The sequence below is a fragment of the Notolepis coatsorum genome (genome assembly GCF_963971535.1).
Source record: "Notolepis coatsorum genome assembly, chromosome: 3".
In the NCBI taxonomy this organism is placed as follows: Eukaryota; Metazoa; Chordata; class Actinopteri; order Aulopiformes; family Paralepididae; genus Notolepis; species Notolepis coatsorum.
The window spans coordinates 197,154,900-197,169,799 of NC_140167.1; the positions used below are offsets into that span (position 1 = coordinate 197,154,900).

At 47.1% G+C, this 14,900-nt stretch overlaps 1 protein-coding gene across 1 annotated transcript in view; it reads right to left on the reverse strand.

Moving 5' to 3' along the window:
- The window catches only part of il1rl2 (interleukin 1 receptor-like 2), a 110,277-nt gene extending 95,959 nt beyond the window's left edge, over positions 1-14,318 (reverse strand). The window contains exon 1 of the mRNA XM_084311041.1: positions 14,182-14,318. Within this exon, the coding sequence (XP_084167167.1) occupies positions 14,182-14,248 (67 nt within the window). The 5' untranslated portion in view covers positions 14,249-14,318. The remainder of the gene's footprint in view (positions 1-14,181) is intronic.
- Positions 14,319-14,900: the final 582 nt, after the last annotated feature.

Here is a 14,900-nt window from a genome sequence, read left to right on the forward strand (position 1 = left end):
CCGAACTGAACTGAACTCAGACACACGGAGAGAGCTGCAGCGTCTGCTCCTCCTCCCTCCCGCACCCGTGGCTGTTGTAAACACTAGTCTCTAGTGGGACACTGGGACCTCGGTGAGCCTGCCAGCCGGCTAGCTACTGATATCAACAAATCCTCCAGCAAGTCTAGTAGTGCATGATAGCTCGCGTTAGCTTACTGTTCAAAACGAAACGTCCCATTAAACTAAATAGTTCAGATAGCTCATGATATCAATGTCTTATAAGTTATAACACTGAGTCGATGCGTATTCGAGCTGAGGGCACGCTGAATATAGTCAATAGGGTCCAGCTGCAGCGCCGGAGAATCCTGGCCGTAGCTGGAGGCTACAGTATAGGGTCCAGCTTAGGGCTGGGCGATATGGCCTAAATATGATATCACGATATTTTCTGACCTTTTGGCGATACACGATACGCATCACGATGTTTTTCTTTTTTTCCCCAAACAATTCATTATGAGGCTTACCAAGACAGTATTTGAGTTTGCAAGCTAACATTAAAGACAAAATAAAATACCCATGCATTTAGCATTTTTATATTATATATTAGATTTAGATTATTGGATTATTAGATTATATATTGCATATATTTAGCAATGAGATATTATATGATTTAGATATGAAATATGATGAATTGAAAATGGGAGACCCTGATGTAAACAAGACGAAAGTCTTTCTCTGGTCTGCATCCCCTTAACAAATATGTATTGAGCTGTACTGTACCCATTCTGCAATATGTTAATAAAGTTTTAAATCAATCAATCAATCAATCAATAGGATTTTAGCATTTTTATGAAACTACTGTATATTTGTATGTCTCTAAATGTTTTGATGAATTGAAAATGGAGGACCCTTATGTAAAAAAGCCGAAAGTCTTTTTCTGGTCTTCATCCAGAAATGCTGTTGTTGTATTGAGCTGTACTGTATTGTACCCATTCTGCAATCGTTAATAACGTTCATTCATTCAATCATTCAGCCGGCAACAGAATAATTTTGATTGACAGTCGAGTCTGCCAATTACGTCACACCGCTTGTACCCGCCCTGCTGTTCTTAGCACCAATCGGCAAGCAGCGCTATTCTTTTTTTACATTCCTGAATGCCCTCCTTTGATTTTAACGAGAGCTCAGCTCAACGACAACAACAACAGCTCACCGCAGCCGACGAGTGATTACTAGCGCACCGCAGCATAACAACGAGGCATAATCAGTAGCGGCGCCAGAGAATTGGCCTCGCGGGAGCTTTGGAGGGGCTGGATTGTTTATAGCAGGGGCTAATGAATTTTAATGCAACAAACAAAAACAATGGCTAATTTAATATACTGATATTGAAAAGAAAAAAACGTTTTTCTCTGGTCTGCATCCCCTTAACAATTGTGTGTATTGCGCCGTACTGTATTGTACCCATTCTGCAATCTGTTTTTCATTCATTCATTCATTCATGAATAGCAGATCAGCTGTTGCAGTCAGATCACCGCGGCGGGTGACGAACAGATCAGAATGCATGCAAACACGACTCACCATACCTTGTTTGTTGTTAAGTCCTCCAAAATCCCTGCTAATGTTTGAAACATGTCACATATCCACTCGCCGCCCTCCAATTCCAGATTGGCGTTGAATGCAGCAGCTACTTTATCTGCCAACTTGCCTCGTTGTTGTTGTTGTTGTTGTTGTTGTTGTCGCCACATATTATGCAGAGAGGACGTCGGCTCGGCACGCAAGAATCACCGACCTGTTGCGATAAACCCGTATTTTATGTATGGCTCCTGTTTATTAAAAGAAGCGTTATATTTCCCCGTTCTATCCAAAGATGTTTGTTTTGTTTTTTGAACTTGCACGCAGCTCGAACGCGGAAGTGAAATAATATACATGCGGCCCGGTGGGACTATTCCATTGGTTCTCCCAGTCCACGTGACCATTTCTAGCATTTCAATTGGCTATAGTGACAGACATGCTTTTGATGACGTCCGGTAGATAGATACAGCTTCACAATAAAAGAGGTGGAGATACTCATCACACAAACCCACGAATGTCCAATATAACGGAATTCGTAATGTATTTTATATATAAATAAAATAAAAAACATAACTGGGAGGGGGGGCTTAGAGGGGGCTAAGCCTTTTTCAGAGGGTGCTTAAGACCCTGCTAGCCCCTCCCCCCCGCCGCCCCTGGGCATAATGATTTCACTGCAACAAATGTTATAATAAAAGCCATTCCATACATCTGTCTGATTGAAAACTTTATTAACAGACAGCAGAATGGGCACGCACAACTCGGCACGGACTGAGATATGAACAGTAACGCTTGCTATCTATGTGTCGTCATCGGACGTTGCTATGTTTGGGTAAATACGCTGATGTGTAACTATATAACGTGTAACTATATAATGTTGATGCCACAAAACGAATGCCTTTGTTAATCATAAGTACTAACTTTGATGCAGTAATGTGTGTGTGGGAGCGGCGTTGTTCAAAAGTTTGAACGGGGTGGACCAGATTGACGCGACACAATCCTCTTGGGCAAAACATCACGATATCCACGATATGTTAAAAAAGTGTATCGTTAATGAACTGTACCCGATATTTATATAATATTGTCATATCGCCCAGCCCTAGTCCAGCTGCAGCTCCGGAGAATCCTGGCCGTAGCTGGAGGCTACTCGAGTACACACAGACAGTGGAGCTGGTTGCATATAGCGAGCATTTTGACTTGTTGCATGGTGGCGATGTCTCGCAGATAATACAACTACAAGTATGATTATATAATATATATATTTTATTAAAAAAAATATAAAATATTTTTTTTCTTTTTTTTTAAATAAAAAACAAATTAATAAATAAACAAATAATGGTAAAATTGTTATTTAAAAATGTACCCCTAAAAAATATTTTTTGCCCCTAAATTTCTCGTTTAGGGGCAAGTGTGCCCCTAGTGAAAAAGCTTAGCCTACAGCCCTGATAGGGACATACAGGTATTTAGTACTGATACATTTGTGACATAAACGGTATTCAAATATACAGTACTGTTACCCATAGATCCTGACAGTGTATATACATATGATGGGGAGGGGACTGTACATTAGGAGGGGGTGGGTGGGTGGGAGAGAAATATACATACGGTGGGGTGGAGAGTGGAGACTGTACATTTGGAGGGGGTGGGTGGGTGGGAGAGAAATATACATACGGCGGGGAGAGAATATATACATGCGGTGGGGAGGAGACTGTCTATTAGGAGGTGGTGGGGGGTTTGGGCATTTACGGTGGCCAGTTTCGAATTGCAGCCTCCCGTAGGTGCTCTTTAAGAGCGGTTTTGAATGTGGGTAGGGATTCACATTCCTTTACAGCTTTGGGTAGGGCGTTCCACATTGATGTGGCATAATTGCGAAATGTGTTTAGTCCCTTGTTTGAGCCGAATCTGGGTTTAACATGATTTGTTGAGCTTCCTCTGGTGTAGTGGTTGTGGTATTCACTGACCTTTGGGAAGTATTTTGACATGTACATGGGTACCTTAGTCATATAGTGTATCTTGTAGACCAGGCCCATTGCAAGTTGCTGTACTCTGTCGTCTACTCTAAGCCATCCTAGGTTGTCAAAGTGGGCAGGGGTGAGGTGGGTTCTGGGGGTAAGGTCAATAGTAGTCTGACCAGTTTGTTTTGTGATGTTTGTAATCTTGTTTTTAGCGCCTTTGAGGTGCTTTGGTACCATGAGGTGCAAGCATAGTCGTAGTACCCTTGAATGAGTCTTCAGGGTATTCTTGTTTACCAGAGAGGAGATCCGGTACAAGAATCTAGTTCGTTGGTTGTCTTTTTTTATTACATTGGATGCCATTTTGTCACAGGACAGATTTGCCTCTAGGATGGAACCCAGGTAGGTAATTTCGTCTTTCCTTGTGACAATATTGTCACCCACTGTAACTGAGAAGCCGTCGGTCTTGCTGAGTTTGTTATTTGAACCGAAGATCTATCATCCATATAGCAACGACACACTGATGGAGGATCCCTTTTGAACTGCCCGTCTGAGGTTTCTCCCCCTTTTTTCCTATTGATTGGTTACAGGGAGTTGTTCCTTATCTTCATTGGGGAAAGTCTGGGGGTGTTGCAAAATTGTGGATTTTATGGTGTTATATACTCGTACTGGCAATCGCGTCTCGCTCTTCGCCATATTGAGATATACCTCATCTCCAGTACCTACTGTACTACATGAACGAAAACAAAGCACCCTTGCACTTGACCAGGCCCCGCCCCAGTGACCTCCTATAAGTCACCAGGTGTGGTCATACTCGCCCTTCCTCTTTTTCGTTTTCCATCATGGACGTGCTTTGCATCCAGCTGTGGGAAATTGAACAATGTTGGTTTTCGCCGGAGATTTGCCAGCCCCTGGAATCTTCTCGGCATGTTCCAACGCCGCGTCGGGCCTGTCCTGGGGTTTCCTCGTCTTTTGACAGCAGATCGAGGGACGTCACGCGATGTTTAGCTATCGGGCTAACTCGCGTCCAGGTAGGATCTGCACCACTAGGCATAACAAATGCTGGCGTTGGTGATGCTGCTCGAGTTGTCCCGGGAGACAACCGAGTTGTGTATTGGTGCAAGGGGCAGGATATCTGGGTAAACGTTGTTGTTTTCCCGGTTATCCTGGAGCGGACGGCTAACGCTATGCTATGTGCTGGGTTACTGTTTCTGTTTTTGATTCCCCGCTGAGGGCTGTCTTTCTAAAGTCTTCCCTCCTCTTAACCATTCATGCTGATGGTCAATCGGTGTCTACTGTTGGGAGTATTAAGCTTGTTTACCTTTTTCATGGGTGAATGGGCTGAGGCCTAGGGCTGGTGTGCTTTTTGTGAATATTATGAATGGTATGCGGGACTGGTGTTCTCTGGTCCGCATCCCCTTAACGTTGTGTGTATGGGCTAGCCCATTCTACAGTGTGTTGGTGGTGTTAAAGCCTATACCGCCACGGTATAGAATTAGCAGCGATTAGTAACTTTGTTCGAATTGCTGTTTTTTCTGTCAAAAATGGTGTCTGGTGGCAGGGCAATGAGGGCCAGCCGGCGTCGAAACATTGCGCAAGGTTTTTGACGTTATTAGCTTTGACCTAGCCGCAAGCTATAATAGCAGGGAGCGCTAGGATGCTGTCAACGCTTGTTTACAGACATCTTGGTTGGATTTAGTCTCCCTTTGAGGGGGTGAGAAGTTAAAAAGGATTTTTCCCTCAGGGCTCCCCTCTCCGCAGAGGATCTTTGGTCTTCCGCTGGGGCGCGGGCGGTATTTGACCTAGGCCCCATACTGCCTCACGCCACGCAGCCAGAGGTGAGAGCACGGCCTCGCCAGCGGCTGTGGCGAGGCCCTCGACCAGCGGCCATGTTTCCCCCGCCTGAGGTACCCTGGGCTCAATGTCAACAGGTGTCCACAAGGCCGACAGCCTTGGCGGCCGAGGGAGCGGCTACATTGGATGAGCACGCCCTAAAAAAACGTCGCCATCCGGCTGTGTGCAGCCCGCTCTCCGGTCACTCCCTCCCCCAACACCAGCGGAAAAGGGGCTCTGATTTGTTTTATTTGGCTGCGGGCCGCGTGTCTTCAATGAAGCGCAGGCGGCCCCACGTTCGCTTCTCATGGGGACAGGGGCTGACACCCAGTTGATGGCTGAGACTGGGTCTGTCCGTGAGAATGTTGTGCTGTCAAGCGGCTCCCACAGCATAAGCTGTGTTGGTTGAGCCTGGTGTTACGTCTGTCAAATACAAGGGTTGTCAGCAGGGGGGCTCGAGACCTTTTGAGGCAAACAGTGCAGGCTTCCCCGACCTCGCCAGGCCGGGTATCACGTTGGTGCCTCCCACTCCCGCAAGATCGGCAGTGGTCTGGCAGGCGCACGTGATTTGGGTGGTAGTAATATCACTGCAGGGCTACGGTGTGTAGGAACCCATGGGGGCCTCACACCTTGCATGTCCAGCTGCAGAACAACTGCTCAGCATGTTCTGGAGGGGTATTCAGTGGGGGAGCTTTTGTCACCTAGTATGATGTCAGCTTCCCCGTATCAAACCGGCCCTTTCTGTCGGGGTCCCCCCTTGGGTGCGATTGCCTCGTGGGTAGTGTCAGGGTCCGCTGTCCCGACTCCACGGAACGTTCTGCTCGCACGGTTAGCGGATCCAGGGTTGGCTACGCACAGCAGGTGGGACCGGGCTGCCTATCTACAGTTCCTAGCGGACCAGCGCCAAATGGCGGCGGGTGCGTTTGGGAGTATCATCACATATGGCTACAGCAGTACCATATGTCGAGGTAGATGGAGAGTACACTGAGGCGGGGACATGTATTTACACAACCCCACCCGTTTTCAGGTTTGGTACAGACCCTATTGTCAGGGTCACCAGCAGTGACAGCTCTGGTCAACGAGATCCAATCTCTGTGGGCGAAGCAAGCCATCGTCGTGGCGTTTTCCTCCCGGTATTCTCTGGTGCCCGAGAAATCGGGAGGGGGGGGGTGTCAGACCCATGCTGGACCTGTCCCATGGGAAGGTTCAGCATTTTGGACCGTCTCCTACCTGTTGAACACTGTCAGGTGGGGGCCTGGTTCTCCTCCATAGACCTGTAGGATGCATATTCGCATCCCTGATCTTCCATCCTAGGGCTTACCTACGCTTCCTTTGCAGGGTTTAGCGTTTGAGTACCAGAGGCTGCCGTTCGGCTTTTCTCTGGCTCCCCGCATCTTCACCAAGTGCATGGAGGCCGCACTGGGGCCTCTGCATCGTCAGGGGTTACGAAGTGTATTCTGCCCTGATGACATTCTGGTCCTTGGCGGTCAAGGTGGATCGTCAGGTCTCATACCAGGCAGGTGGTGGAATTCCTCACCAGCCTGGGGTTTGCTGTAGACAGGAAGTAGAGTACACGCTCGGGAGGTTCCGTCCTAGGACGGTTACGGCGCTGTCCATGATGCGCCTGCTCGGTATGATGGCATCTGCTCATTCCGTGGTCCCTCTTGGCCTCCTCTTCACCTCATGAGGAGGATACGGAGGTGGTTTTCCAGTATGGAAATAGACCCGGTGAGAGGCAAGTGGAAGCGGCTAAGGTTCCCGTGTCAGTACTGGGGGACCTCGCCCTCTGGGGAGGGCCTGGGGCCCTCACCAGGGGGGTCCCCATGGGCAGTAGGCTGTCACACGTCACGGTTTTTCACAGACGCCTCCCTCACTGGGGACGCGTTGGGCCAACGCAATAGGGGGCAGCTGGCAAGACCATGCTGCGCGGTCTGCGCTACGTTCAATGTGTTGGTATTGAAGACGGTCCTTCTGGTCCTCAAATGGTGTTTTGATCAGGACGGACAATACGACGTCAGCGTCGTATATCGACAGACAGGGAGGTGTACACTCCCCCCGTCTGCACCGGGCGGCGGTCGGCTGGCTATGGGCGTTCTCCATCTGCGCAGTCTGAGGGCTCTCCACATCCCCGGCAGGGTGAATGTGGGTACAGGTGTGATGTCGTGGGGCGGTCCTCACCCTGACGAGTGGGGATTACGTCTGGACATAGTCGGGCAGGTCTGGGACCGATGCCGTGGCCGCCTGGGATTCTTTCCCCCCATACATCGGGAGCGCAGGACCTTGGTCCTGTTTGCGCCGGACTGGGGCACAGCTGTGTGGTTCCCGGTCCTGATCCAGCTCTTGTTAGCCCCGCCGTGGCCTGTTCCTTGGTCGTCGCGGGCCCTCTCTCAGGCGCACTCTGTGTCAGTTCCCTGTGCTGGGCCAGCCTCTGATGGTTTGGCTGGTGAGAAGGTGAGTCTGGAGAGGATGGACCCTTCTGTGGTCGACACCATCCGGAACGTGCATGCTCCCTCCACTATCGTGAGTTACGCGGGTAGGTGGCGTATTTTCCAAGAGTGGTGTAAGGTGGGGGGCTGGGAACCGGTGTCCTGCCCCCTGGACGCTGTCCTTTTCCTTCCGTCAGTCTATTTTGGATAGACTGTCGGCTTCGACGATGAGGGTATATGCTGCGGCTATATCCTCTTGTCATGAGGGGTTTTGAGGGCGTTACGTTGTTCAGCCACCATCTTGTGAAGCGTTTCCTGCTTGGCGCTCTGCGAGTTGGGACCTCCAACTGGTCCTTGGCTGGTTGTCCGAATCCCCGTTTGAGCCTCTTGAGCAGGCGTCTTTGGAACAGCTGTCTTCAAGACTGCATTCCTGCTGGCCATCGCCTCCGCTAAGCGCGTGGGTGAGCTCTGTGCTCTCTCGGTGCGGCCTGAGTGCTTGTCTATTCGTGTCAATAGCGGTGCGACTCTGAGGCCTAATCCAGTCTTCGTGCCAAAAAATATCCTGAGCTCTTTTAGCGCCAGGGATATTGTGGTTCAGGCGTTTCATCCGCCTCCTCGCGCTGGTGAGTTAGAGGCGAGCCTTCACCTGTCGTGTCCAGTCCGGGCTTTGGGGGCTTACCTCAGCCGGACACAGGACCTCAGGGCTACCGATCTGCTCTTTGTTTGTTACGGTGGCTCTCGTGCTGGTGAGGCACTGTCGAAACAGCGCCTGTCACATTGGTTGTGCGAGGGCATTGCCCTTTGCTACACGTTGGCTGGGCTGGCCCCCCCCTGGCACTCCACTCGTGGAGTGGCGGCCTCTGCCGCCTTGTTAGGGGGGGCCTCAGTGGAGGACATCTGTGCTGCGGCCTCCTGGTCCTCCCCGGGTCCCTTCGTTAGGTTTTACCTCATGGACATGACTGGGGGTTCTGTCTCCCAGGCGGTTCTGAGGTCTGGGACCTCCACTGCGTCCCGCCCGTTGGTGGGTTAGCAGGGATGTGTGGGTGTGTGCCACGAGGTGATGTGTCACACGTGGTCCCGCCTGTGCTGTGCGTTTTAGGGGTTTCTAGTTCCCTCTTTTTCGCACTTGGGTGGAGTTGACTGCCGCCCCCTCTTCACTAGGAAGGGGGATGACGGGACTCCCCTCCCCCCTGGTGGTAGGGCTTGCGGGTCCTCAGGGGGTAAATTTTTCGGGCCTCGCGTCTGCTCTGCCCCATATCTCAATATGGGCGAAGAGCGAGACGCGATTGCCAGTACGAGTATATAACGATAGGTTATGTATATAACCTAGTTATATGAGTACTGGCTGAGCGTCTCGCTCTTAGCGCGCCCTGAGGTCCCTTGAGGGTTTTTTTTCCTGATGGAAAACTTTTCCCGAGGAAGGGCGAGTATGACCATGCCTGGTGACTTATAGGTGACTGGGGCGGGGCCTGGTCAAGTGCAAGGGTGCTTTGTTTTCGTTCATGTAGTACAGTAGGTAGACGCTCAGCCAGTACTCATATAACTAGGTTATATACATAACCTATCGTTTGTTATTGTGGATCTATTGTGATGTTACTTGATTGATCTGTGAAGCCCATTGAAGCAATTCGTTGTGATTTTGGGCTATTCTCGAAGTCAACTTCCTGCCTGTTGTTGCTACGCAACTGCAGCGTGGGGGGAAACTGCCCAGCCTGGTACATTGTGTACGGTTCATTTAGTGCAGAAACGGATCGTTAAAGCGGCAAATTAAAGACAATCAAGCGGAATTTTCTTCAGTCCTTCACAATGCCAAAGAGCTGCTGTGTTACGCGTTGTACTAATGACAAAAACAGAAATCCAAATCGCAAGTTTTATACCATCACGGAGGAAAAAGTGGCTGTGGCTAACGTTCGGCTAACTCGCTCTGCTGTTGTGGTCATGGTAGCTACATGCTAAGCTAACATTAATCACATCATATCGAACCGATAGGAGCTTATGTTATCTAATCTTACGTGGATGTTTGATCGGGTAGTGGCACACGTGGTACCACCACGTAAGATTAGATAAGATAAGCTCCTATCGGTTCGATATGATGTGATTAACGTTAGCTTAGAATGTAGCTACCACAACCACAACACCAGAGCTAGTTAGCCGAACGTTAGCCGCCAGCCACTTTTTCCTCCGTGATGGTATAAAACTTGCGATTTGGATTTCTGCGTTTGTTTTGTTATTAGTACAAAACGTAACATAGCAGCTTCAATTTGGGTATTCGAGAGATGGCCATGTCTGTATGTGTTTTGTATGGACATTATGTCAAGTCAATCAGGGGGAGCTTCTTTGAATCATATCTCGCCTTAGAATCACCAGAAAGGCTTTCGAAATAGTGAAATGCCATGTTGGCCTCAATATTTTCAAAACAAATCGTATGAAAATGTTATGAAATGAACAAGAATGTGATAAAACATGTAATAAAAACGGACCTCAACGCATGCATTTGATGGTATAAATCCGTATGGCCCCCCTATACCAAGATGGTGGCGGTCTCGTGACATCAGAGTGTCTTCGAGAATACAAATACATTTGATTTGATTAGATTCTTTTATATATTTATTATTGTATGATTCTGTAATTTTGTATTATTTTTTCTGTAAATAGTTTTTATGTCTGCAGCCCGTTAATTGTGCTGCTGTCTGTCTCGGTCCGGATACACTTGTAAAAACTTTATTTTTTTCCCCCTCATTGAGACTTTTTCACACAAAAAAAAACTAAAATAAATGTATAAAAAGATTTTAAATACAATTTGCTCATAAAAAAACTGACTACAGAGTCCATTAGATTAGCAGAGGTAGGCCTCCCCTACATTGCCTGAAACCTTGTTGTGTTTAACCCTCCTGTCGTGTTCATCTCACCGGTCTGTTTTAATTGCTCTTACCATTAATCATCACCAGATTTTATTTAACACCTTTTTAAGCTTTCTAAGACATTTACACAATGGCCCAGACTATAGGTTAACATGAAACACATATGATTGGGGCGGGATCATCCCTATGTTCCCCGGGGCCTATGTTCCCCGGGTTAGACCCAGACAACTACCGCCCTGTTTCTATCCTTACCTCCATCTCGAAAGTCATAGAAAAAATTGTTATACGAACAGGTCGAAAAATATCTCGCGGAAAAAAATCTAATCTACGAATTCCAATCTGGCTTCAGAACATCCCACTCCACTGACACATGCCTTCTCCATTTAAACGACCACATCAAACAAGAGGTGGACGCGGGCAAATACTGCGGCATGGTCATGCTGGACCTACAAAAGGCCTTCGACACTGTCAATCACACCATTCTGATTGACAAGCTAAAAGCAATTGGTTTTGATAGTCTATCAGTGAGCTGGATGCAATCCTACCTGGAGGGGAGAGAGCAGATGGTGGAGGTAAATGGTACCCTATCCCCCCCCCCTCACAGTAAGCTGTGGTGTTCCACAAGGAAGCATACTAGGTCTGCTACTGTTCCTAATTTATGCAAATGACATGTCGTCAGCTTGTGACTGCAACTTGTTCCTGTTTGCGGACGACTCAGCCCTGCTGGTCTCTGACAAGAACAGGTTACAGGTTGAAAAAACCCTCAGCTCGGAACTAGGCAAAATCTGCATATGGCTCGCTGATAACAAACTATCATTACACATGGGCAAAACAGAGTCCATTCTCTTCGGTTCAAATAACAAACTCAGCAAGACCGACGGTTTCTCAGTTACAGTGGGTGACAATATTGTCACAAGGAAAGAAGATATTACCTACCTGGGCTCAATCCTAGAGGCAAATCTTTCCTGTGACAAAATGGCATCCAATGTAATAAAAAAAGTCAACCAACGAACTCGATTCTTGTACCGGATCTCCTCACTGGTAAACAAGAATACCCTGAAGACTCTGGCAGGAGCACTCATTCAAGGGTACTACGACTATGCTTGCACCTCATGGTACCAAAGCACCTCAAATGCGCTAAAAACAAAATTACAAACATCTCAAAACAAACTGGTCAGACTACTGCTTGACCTTACTCCTAGAACCCACCTCACCCCTGCCCACTTTGACAATCTAGGATGGCTTATGGTAGACGACAGAGTACAGCAACTTGCAATGGGCCTGGTCTACAAGATACACTACACGACCAAGGTACCCATGTACATGTCAAAATACTTCCCAAAGGTCAGTGAATACCACAATCACAACACCAGAGGGAGCTCCACAAATCATGTTAAACCAAGATTCGGCTCAAACAAGGGACTAAACACGTTTCGCAATTATGCCACATCAATGTGGAATGCACTACCCAAAGCTGTAAAGGAATGTGAATCACTACCCACTTTCAAAAACACCCTCGAGGGGGGTGCGCCTCGCAGGGAGGAGTCGGACTGTCGGAGGATACTGTGATCGCAGACGTACTGTAGCCTGTAGTATACGCCTTGTGTATGTATGTATGTATGTGACAAATAAACCTCTTGAATCCTGTCATATATTCAATCAGTTTCAGTAACTACAGAACACATATTGTAAATTAATAGACAACTCACTTGTTGATGTTGTGGTCCGGCCGGCTGGGCTTCCACAGCACATTCCATGATAAAAAAGTATCCATTTAGTTAAATAGATGATAGATCCAACACTGTCTACAGTATCTTCTTCTTCTGTCGAGCAGTTACCCAAATTACCCCCATCTCCAGCTTCTTCTCTCTGCCTATCCTGTGTTCTGATACGACCGCAGGCGCCGGCACGGTCACCGGGCGTTGTCAGACATAATAGTCCCCACCGCAGCAGCAGGTGTAACGGCGTCGCCTGTAGATGATCCCTCCTCCTGCTGCTCTGTCAAGTCGATTGACTGCTTCACTTACTTGTTGCATTTTTCGTTTAGACATTATCCATTCCTGAGTGACCTTATTTACCTGTCAAAACTATCACTGTCAACAAGTCACAGGTTACAACGTGGGTCAAGTTTGATTTGTGGCGTGCGTGCAGGCTGCAGCGCCGCCACGCTCCAAATGGTAATTGCAAGAATAGCATGCATGTTGCCATATTACGCGTGTGAATTAGTGCGCAAATCACTACATCAAAATAGCATATGTTTATTATTATACACGATGATGATACAGAAAATTACAGAAAAATGAGAAATGCATGGCAAAAGTAGCATTTATTTTCAGTAATTTAGAGACCCCCCAAAAATTCACAAATCATGTTTTCAGGGGAGCTGGTGCCTGGCCTGGATCGCACCCTGAACACAACCCCCTCCAATGTACAGTAAAAATGACCAAGTATGGTCTTGTCAATATTCCAATGTACAGTGTTGCTTGTACAGTTGTACAGTGTCCCCCACCCACCCCTCCTACCAAACCTCCCCCACTCCTACCCAACCTCCCCCCACCCACCCAACCAACCACCCCCAATGTACAGTACCCCCCCCCCTCCCCCACCTACCCAACCTCCTCCAATGTACAGTTTCTACGTCAAATGTATATACTTCTTTTCTGGACTCTTTTCGTATCACAAACAGTACTGTATTGCAAATCTGGTATGTCATAAATGTATAGATGTAGCAGTACTGTCTATCTGTATGTCATATACAGTATGTTACGATTAATTGAAAATGGGGGACCCTGATGTAAACAAGACGAAAGTCTTTCTCTGGTCTGCATCCCCTTAACAATTGTATGTATTGAGCTGTACTGTACTGTACCCATTCTGCAATCTGTTAATAAAGTTTTCAATCAATCAATCAATCTATGTTCCCCGCTTTGATTGATTAATAGATTGAAAATCTTATACATTTTTATTATTTTATTAATTATTAATGTCCGCCTTGTTTCGAACGGTTAAGCTTAGGCCCTCGTTCGAACTGGTTAAGGTTAGAGTTTGGAATCAGGGCTGGTGGTCTAAAATGTTCAATCTATCAAATCAATCAATCAAAGCGGGGAACATAGAACCCGGGGAACATAGGACCCGGGGAACATAGACATGCTCCCATTGGGGCTGCTGTGTTTGCCATCCCGTCACGTACACATAATGTGGTGTGAATCACTTGGAAGAGTGGAGATATTTTACTAAATATACGTTGTCTGTCAGAACTTTCAAAAAAAGTCGATACTATTATGATAAGAATCCCCCCAACAAACTGTATGGAGTTCTATGGCTGCATGGGCTACGTACGACTGCCACTAAATTAAGGAGGCGACAACATATAAATATAAAGCAGATTATTATATTTTAAAGTTATTTATCTACTGTACTGGTATATTACGTGGGTATAGCCAAGACGCCCACCTCCAACTATTTACACGCAGCAAACTCAAACTCTCAAACTAGATACACCTGTTTTACACCTTGAAGATGTTGCGTCTAGTTTCATTTAACTTCTGTGTTTATTTTGTTACTTACCGTGTCCGAGAGAAGATGAGAAAAAGAGCACAATCATCCAAGGAAGGAAGAAGCTTCCCTCTGTCATGGTGCTTCACTGCGGGGTTAGACAGGTTCCTTTTTATACAGATAGATTCGATGACATGGCTTGTGTTGTTGTTAATATTATCCACTGCCCCCCTCAACAAGAAAGGCTTCTTTATATAAGTATTTCCCGGAAACGTCTGTCCCTCTCCTCTCTACCGTCTGACCCGACGTCCCATAAAGGGAAGCGAGAGTCGCTTGAGGTTTGTTTCACAGAATAAACATTTTCAAGAAAATCCAGAACGACCCGTTTTAAGAGGTCCCGATCGGGTCCGTGACCGTGTAGGTTGATAGTTCATGGTGTGACGGTGTAAAATTTTATTTTAAGGCCACATTACACTGAGCGCATGACAAAACGAATTTCACACTCTGGTGACGTGACAATGAATCTGAATATCAATCAGACGCTAATATTCATTTTTTTTTTTTTTTTATCTGTAACGATAAATGAGCTAAACGTTTACATCATTGGCTGTCAGGTTAAATCTATTGAGCATATACCGTACATTCATGCTATGCCCATGTTGATAATCCAAATTTACCACGACTGGATGGAGGTTGATTTACGTCGGTTATTGTCAGCTTTATTGTTGTAAGGATGTGACGCCGTCAGTGTTCGTTGTGAACTTTCCGTGTCCCACCCACCTTTTGCCCAA